General features: G+C 43.7%; 1 protein-coding gene across 1 annotated transcript; it reads right to left on the reverse strand.

Annotated features, from left to right (window-relative positions):
• Window positions 1-607: 607 nt before the first annotated feature.
• On the reverse strand, window positions 608-13,626 carry LOC113177305 (SLAM family member 7). The gene is made up of 5 exons (XM_026381840.2): window positions 13,572-13,626; window positions 3,672-3,944; window positions 2,331-2,434; window positions 1,322-1,384; window positions 608-679 (listed from the first exon to the last, which is right to left on the reverse strand). The coding sequence occupies exons 1-5, from the start codon at window positions 13,624-13,626 to the stop codon at window positions 608-610; spliced, it is 567 nt and encodes a 188-aa protein (XP_026237625.2).
• Between the last annotated feature and the right edge of the window lie 2,226 nt (window positions 13,627-15,852).

The raw sequence follows: 15,852 nt of genomic DNA on the forward strand, positions 1-15,852 counted from the left end.
AACTCCTAAACTCAAAGGTGTGTTGAGAGCCACAGCCAAAGGGGCCCCAGCAAACTTCCAGCTGCCAGCTGATGATTGGCTCACAGCGGCCCCAGCAACATCTAGCTGATTGGCTCCTCTGCGGTGATGTTCATTGGGCTTTTTCCCTGCCCTTCAGACTGCCAGCTGATGATTGGCTCACAGCAGCCCCAGCAACATCTAGCTGATTGGCTCCTCCATGGAGCTGCTCATTGGGCTGTTTCCCTGCCCTTTCAGACCACAGAGCTGCTCATTGGGGAACTTCTTTGGCTCCGCCCACACGACCCAGCCAATCGGCCTCAAGAGCAGGAGGATTGTGGGAGGTGGTGAGGTTGGTGTGGGTGAGAGGCTTGTGGAAGCCGGTGGTGGCAGTTGGGCTCTGAGGGTTTTTCCTGAGGAGCTGTTTTGTTTGGCATTTGTAGTTCTAAAAATAAAGTTAGTTTCTTTTGACAAGTGGCTCCTGAATTGTGCCCAGACAGACTGCGGCAAAGGTGTATGCTTAGGAATGGTTTCTTCCGGGTATTCTGGACAAGTGGATGCATTTCTTTGTACTTCCTCTGGAGTGCGGTTTGAGGGAGCATGCTGATGTCTAAATGACATCCTCATAGGTAAACAGCCTGGGTGTGTCTGGCGTGATGGTCGGTGAGCAGGGATTCTCCACCTGTAGGCGACATGAGGAAGCAGAACGCTAGAGGTGGGCAGGGATCTGGGTCTACCATAGAAGACCCTGCATCCCAGACACTCACTATGTCCAACGGTACCCAACCCGAACCTCCACCATGCTTGCTCCCACTGTTTAATCCCTCCTAGTTTAGAGAAACTATTCTTTAGGATAAACCCATCTTTATCTTGCTCAGTACTTAATGAACTGAACTTATAATCATTCACAGAAGCATGGCCAATGAATTTGACATGTCACTAAGCAAACTGCTTTCAAGATCCCCATCTATCAGTTCTGTTGAGGAAGGGAAAGGAGTTAGGAAGGTACAAGTGCTCCTCCCACACATCATCTGTGAAAGAATGAGCCTTAAATCTTACCACGTTGAACTAGGGGAGGGTGCAAACCAGACGTAACATAGCCAGACCAAAGGGAAAATGGAAATCTCTCTCTTAAAACAGAATTCTTTTCTAAATTCCCCATATTCTTGTGTCACCCCCTAAGCAAATGGGATGGGGGAACTACCAGAGGTACATTTTAATGCTAGTGAATATGAGATTCCTGAGGTCCAAGATTTTTAACCTAAACATGAACCAGCAGAAGGGATAGGACAATTTAGATGAAACTCAGCTCTAAATCTCTTACCATTTTTGGTATCTGCACAGTGGAATAAAGTGTATTTAGTGGATCTTCTGCTGGATTAATTTTCTATAAAAAACAAGCAACAAACAAAAAGAATCATCACCTACCCTGGGTCATGTAGAAAATAGCAGAGATGGCACACACATAATCCTAGTGACTTGGGAGGCTGAGGCATGAGGTTCTCAAGCCTGAGGCCAGCCTCATCAAATTAGAGAAATAAAATAAAAATAAAATATAAAAGGGCCAGGAGTGCTAGAGGGCCTCTGGGTTCAATCCCTAGTACCACAAAAAATGAAAAAAGAAAGAAAAAAGAAATAAAGAAAGAAAAGATCAGAGAGAGACTGAGAGTCACAAGAGGGAGAAGCAGAGGTGGGAGAAGATGAAAAGAGGGTTCTGGAAAATGGATGGCTCAGGGGAAGCGCTCTAACTGGTGACTGTGATTACAGTGATTATGAATAACATTTTTAGGAAGTCACAGCACTGATTTAATTCATGTTTTTATGCTCTTAGGTTTGTTTATTGCATTATTCATCCTGTGAAATTAAAATGAATTCCAAAAATACATAAAATATGTAACTCTCATGAACTGTGACCTCCTGGAGTCAGCCCACAGGAAAGAAGCATTTCTTGAGCAATGCGTCTTCTGACAACATGACTCAAACATCACACCAAAGTCACACTCCACTACACACTGCCTTATGCAAGAGTAACCAGGCCTCTGGAGAGGAGACTGTGAACGGTGGGGAGGAAGGGTGACTCATGTACCGTTCACAGTATGTATGTTACCGAGGGACGAGAATCAGGTGCCCCAGGAGTGAATTCACTTCTACCCAGAAGTAGATTCATAAAGACTTGGGGGAGATGGGGTTGCCTTGGGTTTTAAGGACTATCCATCCTAATTCCTCCTCCCCATTCCCATATTAACCAAACCCATGAAAAAAAAATCTTCAGTAAAACAAGGCGAGTCTCAGAGAGGTGAGTCAGGTCCCAGGACAAAAGGGAAAGTACTCACATGGGCATCGCAAATTGTTTCATACACTGTTTTCTCTCCAGAATGGGGGCAGATATGAGGAATTTCCTGATGAACGTCCATTCTTTTTTCACCCTCCATGGGCTCTGAAACCAAGTTGAGAGTGAATGAAAGTCTGCCTCTCTGACCACTCCTCCTCCCTCTTGGCCCACCATCCCACCTGGATGGCCCACTTAAGAGGACCAGCCATCTTACTAATTCAGGCTTTTGGGGACAGGGATTTTCAGGGTTAAAATTAGGAAAGTCCTAAAAAAAAAAATCAGGATGAATTAGTTGCTCTTGTAATTTCACTTCCTGATCTCTGGGCCGAGGTGGCCAAAGTGGGAAGCAGAGAAGGTCAGAAAGGCTTTCAGAGTGCTTCCAACACGGAAGGAAGGTCTCAAAGTCTTTCAGGTCCCTTCCTGACATTGGACACGAGAAGATAAATCCGCAGGGCTTAGGGACACGGAGAATGGGGTGCCACCTGGAGAGAGACAGAGCCCAGCTTCTCCAGGAGGAGTGTGTCTACACTGCAGTGGGGAGGAAAGAGAGATCTTGGAGTTGAACCCATGGAGAAGACTAGAACTGGTTTGGGGACTCTGACAAGGATGGAGCTAGGAAGGACTGGTTGGAGGGTATCGGTCCATGGAGGCATCAAAGTTGGAGGCCATCACCTCCCAGGTCAGGGAGTAGAGTGAAGAGTATAGAGCTTGTGCCAAGAGAAGGGCCACCTCAGTGACTCTCTCTGGAGGAAGGAGAGGAGTGGGCACTGGAGTGGGACTTTGTCCTAGGAGAGAAGGCAAGGACTGCAGCTCTTGCTCTCTCTCTCTCTCTCTCTAATCTGGAATGAAGAGTGTTGGCTGGCTGTGTGCTTCTTGAAGGCAGACACGATGACCTCTTCAGCTCAGTCTCGTGTTAGCACCAGGCCTCATACACAACTCGATACATGCTCGAGAAATAAATGAGGGATTCAGTGGATGAATGAGGATGAGGACAAAAATCATACGTGCCCTACCTTTTCTTCTCTTCATCCGCATCGTCAAGTGAAACATCAACACAAGGGTGCAGAGTGTGAAGACCACCAACAGAAGACACAGCAAGGTGAGGAGGAAATTGGAACCATCACCATCAGCATCTTTAAAGAGAGAATGAGTAGAGGCCTGAAAAGGGAGCAAGTCAACTAGGAAATATGACCCAGAGTTTAGAGCATCTGCCACTTTCTTCCCAGCCTGATGACTTTCCACAGGCCACCGGTTTTCACACAGGGCCTGATTTTTGGGGACACAGAATTGAAGAAGGTATAGTTACCCAGACCAGAGGCTCCTAAAAAGAAGGGACAATCACCTCTACAGAGCTTCCAGGCAAGGATGGGACTTGAGGAATTACTGCTGATGGGGTTCCTGGCCGTGCAGATGAAGACCACATCCCTTTCTCCCAGTCTCCAGGATATGGGAAGGATGGAGCCATCATAAGACTTGTTGCTTCTCTGCCCCAGGATATTCCAGCTGTATGTCACATTCTCTCCTTCCTGTTCCATGGAACATGTCAGATTAGTTATGCAGGTGCCATTCTTATTGTTCTGCAGACCCATGGTGACTTTAGGCTTTGACAGGCACTCTGTGAAAGACAAAGAACAACCAGGGACGGAAATTATGCACACAGCTCTCCTTTGTCTGAATTACCCTTGGATAACTTGAACCTCAGTCTCCCCAAGGAGCTTCAGAATGCAGAGAAAACAGCAATTCAGAGCAGAACCTGGGAAAGAGAACTACCTAGTTCTTGCCCACCACTGTATAGCAATAACCATGGTGACAATAACTGCAATAAAAAAAGAAATGATTATGTGACAATAATGCAGCCATCACTTATTGTCCTGAGGCTTCCTTGAAGAGACTTCTACTTTTATTCTCCAGGAGAGAACAGTATAGGAGTGGCACTCCATTGTGCTCACTCTTCCACTCTCCAAGGATGAGCAGTTGGTTGATTGGTGAGGTCAAGTCTGCTGTCCATCATTTTCTTTCTCTACTTACAGATTTGAGCCATTAAAGATTGGGGACATGGAACTGAAGAAGGTATGTACTCTTTTATTCCCACCCACAGCTAGTTTGCCTGTAGGATATACATCTTCTGTTTCCTTTGACCATGTCCCTATGGAAGACATGTAGATTGAGGTGCCTGGTCTTGGAGGCCCATTTCCTGGTCTCCCTGCTATTGAAGCTGGGTGAGTGAGGCAAGTACTCTTCTTGTAACTGAGTGAGTAGTTATTTTGTAAATTCGATTTCCCTGGGTGGTGGGTTCCTAAGTCTAGATTTGGAAGGAGATATTTCTCCTACTGAGCTATACCAGAAACAGAATGGATATTTTTATCTTCTTTTTTACCAATCTTTTTTTTTTTTTTTTTTTTTTTGAGACTGGGTTTTCTATATGGTATAGTCTGACCCCTAACTTCTGGGTTCAGGTAATCTTCCTGCCTCATGTTCTTGAGTAGCTGAAATTGCAGGTATGCACCATTATACCCAGCCTTTATCTTCTTTTTGACCCTTATGTCTTTTTCAGAAATGCTTAGAATCTTTAGTGGAAGGCCTGGGATTGACACTTATATCCAATAATCTTCCTAAAGTAGATATTGCTTTTTTCTTGGATATGGAAAATAAGATTCAAAGAAATTAAATAACTGGGCTAAGCCCAGGCACCTAGTAAATAGAGAAGCAAGCATTTGACTTAGATCTGTGTGGTTGCCACTTCTCATGTTGCCCAAGGACGACACCATACAGTCTCTTACAAAATATTTGAGTAAGCAGAGGCCTACGAGGTCAGCTTCCTCCATGCATTCTCTCCCACATTCTTTTTTTTCCTTTATTTTACTCATTTATTTTTACGTGGTGCTGAGGATTGAACCCAGAGCCTTGCATGCGCTAGGCGAGCACTGTACCGCTGAGCCACAACCCCAGACCTTTCCTCCCAAATTCTTGCCAAGCATCTATCCATCCTTTTCTGGAACATTTGCTGTTGTCAGGGAGTGCACCCTCTCACCATGGCACGCTACCCACCATTAGGACGGATTCTGCTCACCGTAGACTTGTAGCCCATATTCCTGGATGAAGGATGACTGAGAGGATAAGAGGTTCAGCTCCACACGGTAGATCCCTGAGTCATTCTTATTCAGTTGGAGGAGTGTCAGAGAATAGTCACTGTCTGAGAAGATCATCCTTTCCTTGTTCTGACTTCGGGTCATAAGGATAGTGGCATTTTTGTCTTCCACACCTGGCTTTATGATGGCAAGTGTGTTTGAATTGAAGATCCAGACAATAGTGTCAATGTTCTGCATTGAAGCTTCCACAGGAAAGGTCACAGATCCACCAAGGACACCAAACTTCTCCTTCAGGGCTCCAGAGGCTGCAGACACAGAAAATCAGAAAATAAGTCTGAGTCCCTGCCTTTGCCAACAATTACTCACCATCCCCTTTGGGTCCTGGGAAGATCCTGAAAAATTCTCATCTAACCCAAGCAGCCCCCAGGAAGCACTTAGATCAGAACTCTCTGCCTGCCAAGGGTGACTGCAGGTGGGGGGGGTGGGGGGGTGGGGGGGTGACGAACAACTTGTGTAGATTGATACAGCAGGAATAGGAGCCGTTTATTGTAGGACCGGAGCGATATTTTTACATTCCACACAGCTTATCTTAATTCGCATAAACTAGATACAGCAGTCAACCAATAAGGAATCTCCACACTTAATGGCTCGCTGGTGTTACTTCACAAACCACTTCTTCTGGCAAAATGCCAGGCACCATCCAGACTTGTTTAGGAACTCTAACATTTCTCTGGCAAAATGCCAGGCGCCATCCTGACTTGTTTACAGACTCTAACACGGGATCTTGCTCAGTGCCTTGCAGGGAAACCCACAGACAGATCTATATCAGCTCTCACCTTCAGACTGCAGGATGTAACTTGGAATTTCTTGTAAAACACTCAAGGAAGAAATGAAGGCAATCTGGAAAAGTTCTCACTTGTGGTAGAAATGAGAATTTGTAACTTATGTGCTATATGCATTTAAATAAATGGATTAACATTTTTTAAAAAATGAATATAATCCAAACTATATTCATTACATTTATTATTGTTATGTTCATTTTCTTTTTCTTTCAAAAGAAATTTAAACTACGTTGTGTGCCTAGTTGGTCCTGAGAAACCCACCAAGCACTGAGTTTCTGTTGGTTTAACAACTTACTCTCTTACCACAATATTTTCTACTACTCCTGCACTGATGTCACTCATGACAAGAAAAAAAAGACAAATTTCTGTGCTGGACCTCTCGGTACTGACTTCTCCAGACATCCAAAATCACTTCGCGAGTGATTTATTTCCTTGATCCCTATTAAAATTCAAATGTTCTGGAAACAATTTCCAAATAGTAATAGTTGCCATGTAATAAAGGTTTACTCTGTGTTAAACATTTACTGTAAGATTCTGCCTAATATCTGAAGCAATCCTGCAAAATTAGGCTTTCTGGCCCATTTTGGGCTACTTCATAAAAAAATAAAATAAAAAAAGTTTTACTGAAACATAGCCAAGTGTCTTCATTTACATGTTGTCTGTCTATGGCTGCTTTTGCAAATTCTAAGGTCGAATTGAGTATTTGCAACAGAGATCCTATTGATGAAGATCACATCGCCCGCAAAGCTTAAAATATTTACTATCTTTTTTTAATAGCAAAAGTTTGTTAATATCTGACTTCATAAGAATTCTGAGATATAAATAAGTAAATAGATAGATAGATAGATAAATAGATAAATTGACAAATTAAGTAACTTATCCAAGGGACATAGCTAGTGGGTGATGCTTTGAGGACTTAACTCAATGTCACTTCAGTTCTGGGAACTCGGACTCAATCTGGACGTATCACTCAATTTGAAAGTACAGTGGCATTAGTGTCAACTTTAGTTCTTTTCCTTACTCCCTTTTCCCACTCTCCTACAGTGCTCAGGTGTCAAGTCCAAAGTCCTTGGACATCGTTGAGCCCCGTTTCCCCTTCACGTTCTTTAGTGAGTCACCCCCATACACAAGCTGCTCTGCCAGAGCTCAGGGTGAGGAACTCAGATGTGGTGGACCTACTCCTTCGATTCCAGGTCTAAGGTCTCTACCAACTTTTTGCCAGGTTTATGTCCAAAAGTACTAGTTTCTCTTCCTGGATAAATGTATTTTAGGAGAAAGTTCCCATTTTTTAAACTTTTCTCTCTATACTTTACCAGTCAGCACATAATATATGTGTTGGTTCCCTGAAGATATATCAAATTATCCAGTCAAGTAATCTGATTTTTTAAAAAGCTACTCTCCCTACTTCTTCCACATGAAGGCCAGGATGCTTTTAGACTGCCTTCTCTAATCATCTCAAGGCATATCAAAAAAGTTCTGGTAAATAATTAATTTTATTTTTAAATTTTTAATCAATTAATACATTTATTCTTTCACTTCTACAATAGAGATAGAAAGAGTAAATATTTTGAAGTCAAATAAATATTGGATATCCCTTGTCCCCAAGGGAGATCCTGGATTTAGGCAATCTTTGAGCAATTTCATTTTCACATTAGATTTTTGGAGGGTATTTCAGGAGCATATTAGTCCATTTTTTTTTGTTGCAATAACAAAATACTTGAAACTGGATACTTTATAAAGAAAAGAGGTTTATTTAGCTCATAGTTTTGGAGGCTGAAAGTCCAAGATTGTGTGGTATCATCTGTTAGGCCTCTGGTGAGGGATCCCTTGGCTGGATCACAACAAAGCAGAGAAATTGAAAGAAAACCAATCGTGTGCAGAAGAGATCAATGTCGGGTGGCTTTGCTTGATAACAACATGTTCTTGAGAGAGTTGACTCTGGGACAGCAGCGTGAATTCCTTCTGAAGGTGTCACTCTCATGACCTAACACCTTCCACTAGGCCCACATCTTAAAGGTTCCAACACCTCTGCGCCACCACATTGAGAACCAAGTTCCTAGCATATGAATCTCTCAGGGACAAACCACATTCAAACCACTTCAGTGGCAAAATTACAAGCACATGGGTTTTGTGTTTCAGCATGTTTGCATTTAAGCCATGAGCATTTCAATCTTCCACACACATGGTGCTATTTGCTCAGGGTTTAATACCCCGTGTGCAAATTGTGTGCGAGTATAAAAAATGCCTTCCAATGAATTGTCCCTTGGAGAGAAATTGGAGGATGACATTGGACAAATTGCCAGCACAAACCAGATGGAGTATATTGTCCTATCGTAAGTGTGTTTTCAGGGTGGGAAGAAGAAGAATGAAAGAGGAAAATAACTTCCTGCCATTTCCTAAATATGGGTTCAGAGAATAAGGGGCAGGGTTGGTGAGACCTAACCAGTCTTATCCATTCTTCTCAGCCGACTGGAAAAAGGTATCCAGAAACAAGAGACTTTTCTGTTCAGCTCTCCAGGGCTTACCTGAAGCTCCCTTTCTGTGGTGGCTTTGCTACCTGCGCTGTGTGGCTCTACAGTATTTTACCATATCAAAGCAGGTCACATTTGTCCCATTCAGTTATTTCTGCCTTGGACAAGAATTTATTTCATTTCACATTTATGACAGGCATTTGTTTAGGAGCCACATACATAACTGGGGAGCAAGACAGTCATGATTCGGGCATCCATGGGGTTGGGAGATGGTCATTAAGTAAGTAAGCACTTGTATGTGTGATACAAAAGGAAGTAACAGGTATTATTAGGGTGCATAGTAGAGGGGCTTAATGTGACTCGTGGGGTCAGAAAACTCTAGAGGTGAGTAACTACCAATACTCACCTAAAGGTCCAGGAGGACTGGACCACTGTGAGGCTTGTCTATCGTCTCCAGAGGGTTGCTTTTCCAAAGTCAGAGCAGGGAATGCTGGAATTTGCCTCCTCTGTGTCTATTCTATCCCTTTCTCATTTTCATAGCAGCTAAATGGTTTGGTAAGTCTGAGGGCACTCGGCTATAATGATAGCTCTTCTCTGGCACAGTGGGTGTCACGTGACCGAGGGTTGTCCTACCCCAGGAAAACCCAGGGCTTTTGCTCTAAGGTTAGGATGATGCTATCTATAATGCTGTGAAAAGATACGAAACCCAAGACTGCTACCCACCGCCACCAGCAGATGCTCAGCCAGGCTTCCTCCCTCTCCTGACCATCAGTTCACTTCCTACTTCAGGCCCAGAGAGGAGTCTCTGTCCATCTAAAATAAATCTTATTCAAAACCCATAAAGCCCAGTAGGAAGTTCTCCCGCAAGGAAGTCTCTAACACTTATTTTTACACCCATGCCCTGAAAATTCACCACTTATGTTACTTCATTTTTAAAATTCTCCAGAAAGAAATAGATCCTTGGGTGGTAACTGGACAAAGCCTTTTGATGTGTATTAGCCCGTGGCCAGTCTATTAGCACTAGGTTCCGGATGGAGTCCTGGGGCCCTTCCCAGAGAGTCATGGCATGATGATGTTATAGATGATGGAGTCACGGGGTCTTTACCAGAAAGTGGCATAGGAGTGGCCTAACTCCCCGCCGGCCGCCCCATGTGCAGAAGTGTTAACAAGGGTTCTAGTCTTACTGGCAGCCAGGAGCCCTGAATTCCATTCTGGTTCCCCCATAATCACAGATCCAGCAATGAACACTAGATGCCACTCTGTAAATTGTTAGTAACTTTAACAGCGTTGTTTTTCTTTCTTTCTTCTTTATTTTTGGTATCAGGGATTAAACCAGGGGTGCTTAACCACTGAGCCATATCCCCAGTCCTTTTTATTTTTTTATTTATTTTGAGACAGGGTCTTTCTCAGTTGCTTAGGACCTCACTAAGTTTTACAGAGTCTGGTTTTGGACTTGCAATCCTCCTACCTCAGCCTCCCCAGCTGTTGGGATTAAGGGCCTGTGTCAAATGCCCGGCTGGCACTATCTTTCTTGATCTTCAGAACAACTCCATGAGAGAAAAGTTAGACTCTATAGGATTAGGATACTGAGATTGAGTGACTTTCTTAAGGTCACAAACAAAGAAGTGGGATTGTTCCTCTGAGAGGCTTTGAGTTTCAGTTTTTGGAATTCTCATGGGAGAAAAAAAAAAAAAACACCTTAATTGACCAGCAGTTTGAGGAAGTCAAAGTGTAACTATGGATCTGAAAGCACTTGAGAAGTGCAGATACCTGTCACATGAGGGCAGGGGGAACGAAGGGTGAGGAGGGCTGTGGAAACCGGCGTTGAGGCAGCTTCTTATTTTCGGGTCTTACTTCTGCAAGTGTGGCTGAGAGTGAAAACAGGACATCCCCCCAAACATCTCTGCATGGCTTCTGAGCAAAGTGAGCCAGGAGGCTAAGAAAGCAGGAAACACCCCCGGCCAACCTGCTTTTGGAGGTACAGCGAGCTGGGGCAGGGGACCCAGGCTCAGATGTTTGGGGCATCAGGAGCATTGGCTCTGAGATGGTCTCCTCCCCCCTTGTCACCCCTCCCCCCTTCCTCTTTGTTGTCACTTCCTTTTTTCTTTTGGTCTTGTTCTCCAAAGGTTCAAGAATTAAGTGGAGGAAGGAGCCAGATGACAAGGAAGGCACATGGTCATGCAGCCAGAACAAGAGATGGCGGTACAGAAGGAAGGCATAAGGGGGAGGGAGTATAGACCCGCTCCCTGCTTGCCAGACCAGTGTCCGAGCACCTCTCCAAGCGCTTGGTGCCTCACTGTGGAATGCCATGGAGGCAGCACTGGCATGCTGTGACTCCTTCCTTAAGGAGACCAAGAACCAGAATATCTCAGAGCGGGGAGGAGCCTTAGGGACTGCTTGGTCCAATTTCGTTTCATGGATGAGGAGGCTGGTGATCAGCAGGTTAGGGTGATGTGCCTCAAGTCAGTGGAAGGCTAGGAACCAAGTCTCTGAAGGTAAGATTTCCCTAAATGCTACACCCTGGGAGTCTGAGTAATGCAGTATAAGTCCCAGAAGCTTAGGGCTGGGGAGTTTAAAGGCTAGAGTGTAGGGACAGAGGATGATGGGGTGGAGGCTATGGGGTGGAAGCCCCCCATCGAGAGGCTTCAACTCTATACCTACAGTTATCTACATGTTTGTTTCTGTGTAAGGTTTTAAGAGGAAAATAAAACAAAATGGTTTAGACTGCTCTTTAGCCAACTTCTGCTTTCTTAATGTCTCTTGGAAAGATCATGTGAAACATGGAGAATAGAAACTTGCAGATCTCTCAATCTGATACAGCTATTCCCTCCTGACTATCCGACCCTAATATTCCCATCCAAGCTCCTCACCACTCTGCCCCACATTCGTTTCCTACCACCTCATCCTTACTTCTTCCAATTCTTTGCAACACTCCCTGCAATATCCCCTCACCTCTTTTCATGTTTTTCCATTTATGAATTGCCTCCTTAAAACTACTGGGTCATTTAATCATCATAAAAGTGAGGGGGATCGGTTATTGTACCCATTTTCAGATGAGAATACTAAAAAAGTAAGAGCTACTCCTTGGGCCCTCTGAGCTTGGCCAGAGTGATTTCCTGTTGGCATAGCCACCTCCCTAAAACACTGCTACCTGTTCTCCTTGGAAAGGCCTTTCCTTTCCCTGACTTGGACTTGTGTGCCTGGAGAGGAAAGAAATCCCACCTGAGTCTCAGCTCAAATACACAGTAACTGAGCCCCTCTTAAGGAAACCAAGAACCCACTTCAGTGGTATCAACTTCAGTGTTAGGCAGTTTAGTATGATGAAAAGAGCACTAGTCTTGGAAATTCAATCTTTGCTCTGACTCTTAACAACTGTGTAACTTTCCCATGAAACTTGACTTCTATGAGCCCAAATTCTCTTCCTTGTAAAACAGGTATAATAATATGTGTCTTACAGATTTCTGAGGAAATTGTATGGAAAAACACCTTGGATGTAGTAGAAGCTTTAGTAGTGATGATGGTCACTTTGCATTTGACATCTCAGTTAAAAGATGACAATAATTTTGCAAGTTAGATTTTATTATCTGTTATGCACTTGAGAAGAATATAAGGTGAGTAACTTGCCCACAATAATAGAGCTATTAAGTCAGTCCCAGGATGCCCTTGTTTAGGGTCGGCCTCCTTCCACTGACCTGCCTACTGGACAATCTCTGGGATGATCTCTGACACCTTTCAACTTTGGGGGACATAGCACAAGACTGCCCACTGTCTCCTGCAGCAGGCAGAGGGGAAGACCCCATGACAGATTTCCACACTTGCACCTTGCTGTGCACAGTTCAGGTTTCAGGTGGACACCTGGGGGTTTTTCAGAGCCCTGGTATTCCCTCCCCCATCTCAAATGCTTCAAGTTCCATTTCTGATCACCGTTTCCGTTCAGGGAGTGATTTTTAAAGTAAACCTATTCCAGATCACCCGCTTAGGACCAGGTGCTTCCTAACAGTCCGAAGTTCTGATGAATTCAAGGAGGGGTAAGAGTCTGTAGATGTGGACCACTTAGTGGCCAGCTAATGGGGAGGAAAGGATTGGAGGTGCTGTCTGTGGGGTTTGGGGCCAGTTAGTTCAGGTGGGGCTTGGGGTACACATAACGAACAGCTGTACTAAGTGCTCAGAAGGAAAGCACTTGGTATAGTGGTACCCCATGAATCTGATGACAGGAGAAAGATTTCTCACTTGCGAGACTCCTAATTAGAACAATGAAGAGACTAAAATCTTCCCAGACTATCATACCTGTGAATAAAAATCCTCAGTCCTCCCTGTGATTAGAGTGTCTACAGTAAGCATTGTTTTTCTAAGGACAGATGGATTGGATTGCGTAGGTTAAGAGAGAAAATCCAACTGGTTCTTCCATTGATATCATTGTTATGCATATATATTTAAAATACAGTTAGAAATATATTTCAGCAAATATGCTTATAAATAAATATACAATTGTATCATTGTGCTTTTCAAGCTGCCCTCTCAGGGAGTGAGGACCAGACAATCAAGACTGAATTCATACAGAATCTGTATTACAACATAGGTCTTCTTATACCCAGAACCACTTCTTTTAGTCCTTTCTTTTCTAGCACAGTCAAAAGGTAGTTGGTCTCCAAGACCATTCCTTTTCCTTCCCCTATAGTCCCTTCCTACCCAGAGACCAGAGACTGGTAAAAATTAAAAAAAAAAAGCAATGCTAGATAAGGAGGCAAAACCTTCTAATTTGAGCCAGAGCTTCAAAGTGGAACCAGGGACTTGAAGCTACAACTCAGGATAAGGAAGATAGTCGGGAGAATGGACTCACCTGTGAGCTGGCAGAGGAGACAGATGAAGAGGAGGCATGCTGGTGAACCTGCCATATCATTCTCTGAGTGTTAGTCACTAAAGTGAAACCCCTTCTCTTTAACAGGGCTCACCTCTTTTAAATATAGGAGGTCACATCCTATTGACAAGCCAGGATGACTCATCTCAGCAACTAGTAAAGGAGGGAAAAGTAACCTGAGCCTGAAGATGGTGAAACTATCTTCTGTTGCGGATCATAAATCATAGATTTAGATTAGGAATTGATCAAAACCATAAGGCCTGCCTTTATTTTATTTTATTTTATTTTTTGCTATACAGAACCACTTTCCAGAGCTTAAAAACAAGAAATAGAAGGTTAGATGGGGAACAAATAGGTGACACTGTAGGAAATAATATTTATTGGGCTTTCTTTAGTGCCTGGAGCTATGCTGAAAATCCTTGATTTCTTTTACTCTTTCCTTCTAAGAACTCAGTGAGCTACTGCTGTAGATCCTAATTTACACACGAGAAACCAAAGGCTTAGGGTATATTACAGCAAAATCAAAGGTTCTTTTAACTAAAAGAAACCATTGTGAAAATAAAAAGGCAAATCAGAGTGGGAGAAGATATTTGCCATGAGTACATCCCATGAGCATCTTATAATCTAAAGATGTCCTACAAGCCAATAAAATTTAGGAGGACAATTTAATGTTCAGTAAGATGGTAGATCTAATTACAACGACATCAGTAATCCCACTAAGTGTAAATAGACAGACTACTCCCATTAAAAGGCAAAGATTGTTACAGTGGATTTAAAAAAAAAAAAAACTATTCTGTCTGTAAGAGGCACACTTTAAAGATACAGATGGGTCAAACGTAAACAGATGAATAAAGATATACCATTTAGCCACTAGACTTAAGAAGGTTGGAGTGGATCTACTAATATGAGATAAAATTAATTTTAGAGAAAAGAGAAAAAGAGGGATATTTTTAATGGCAAAGGGATCAATTTGTTAGGATGACATGATAATTATAAGAATACTGCTTGTGATGCTTTGATATAATAGTAAGAAATATACATATATTTGTTGCAATATGTGATGGAATCAGGGACACTACAGGTCAATTGAGCAGGCAGTGAAGAAACCACACACACACAAAATTCCTTTTTCAGGGTTCAAGATGGCTCTGCAGCCTCAAGAATCAAGCTCCCATGCTGGAGGGCAAGGAGAGCCAGGTAGGCAAGAGGCAAGAGAGAGAGAGGGCTTGCCCTGAATCCTGGGGAAAAAGACATTTGATAGAAAGTGCTGGGTTTCTGTTCTTGCGACTAAAAAGCTCAGGGGTCACTCCAGTTAAACTGGGCTGACTGGGCTGCACAAAATAACCACACAAGAGACACAATACCTTTTTCTTTGGGGTCACTGTGACGGCTCCTCTGACCTTAAGGGTCCGCAGAAAGAGAGAAAGCGAGAGGAGGCGCTGAACCCTTTTATTGAGGAGAAGCTATTCGAATGAGGCAGGGGGTCAGGTTTCAGGGGGCTGAGTCTGTCTTCATGATGTCCACTGTCAGCAGGTTGACTGACACCTGGGTAGGCCACACCCAAGGGCACAGTAAGAGAAGGGGACACACACAAGGCACTTCCATGGAAGATTCTATCCTAAACAGGGCAAGGGGTTATATTACAAAGGAACAGGTGAGCATAGTTTCACCTATGGGGCTGTAGCAAGACACCCCCATGCATGAGACACCGACCCTCGAACCCAAGAAGGGTGCCACATTTCTGCGACTGAGTGCCTCAGCACCCAGCCGGGGAGTGTAACTCAGTCACATGTAAGGTTGGCCTCCCACAAGAAAGTACCACCCAAATAATGCAGGGGTTGGGTTTCAGAGAGAGGAGTGTTGCTTGATGATGCATTGTGGTCAGCAGTTTGACTGATATCTTGGAAAGTCACACCCATCACAGGCGCTGTGTGGGATCACAGGCAGAGTGAGAGAAAAAGCAGTTTACTTTTCCCTACTTTGCTAGTCACTGAGATGAGTCATTCTGACTGTCATCAGGCAGCAATGTCAGCCCAGTTCCCTCCTATGCTCGAATGCACATGGCTGGCACATGGATGGCTTGCGACATATGTTTATCCTAAAAACCTTTTAATTGCTTGGATGTTAGGAGAACCTTTTGTTTTAAGGAGAAAACCCTTGATGGGCTCTGAGCTAGTTTTGGAATGGGAGCTATATACTGTCCCCTTTCAGAAACTCAAAAACAGGTAATAGCAGGTTAAATGGAGGACCAGAAAGAACAGTC

The sequence above is a fragment of the Urocitellus parryii genome, chromosome 11 (genome assembly GCF_045843805.1).
Source record: "Urocitellus parryii isolate mUroPar1 chromosome 11, mUroPar1.hap1, whole genome shotgun sequence".
In the NCBI taxonomy this organism is placed as follows: Eukaryota; Metazoa; Chordata; class Mammalia; order Rodentia; family Sciuridae; genus Urocitellus; species Urocitellus parryii.

What these genes read in the sequence shown, in the direction of transcription:
- LOC113177305 (XM_026381840.2), bottom strand. Translation starts at nt 13,626, where the DNA reads ATGGCAGGTTCACCAGCATGCCTCCTCTTCATCTGTCTCCTCTGCCAG. An exon ending in TCTCCTCTGCCAGCTCACAG is followed by an intron (nt 3,945 to 13,571) that starts GTGAGTCCATTC and finishes TGTCTTTCACAG; the next exon opens with AGTGCCTGTCAAAGCCTAAA. An exon ending in AAACAATTTGCGATGCCCAT is followed by an intron (nt 1,385 to 2,330) that starts GTGAGTACTTTC and finishes TGTTTTTTATAG; the next exon opens with AAAATTAATCCAGCAGAAGA.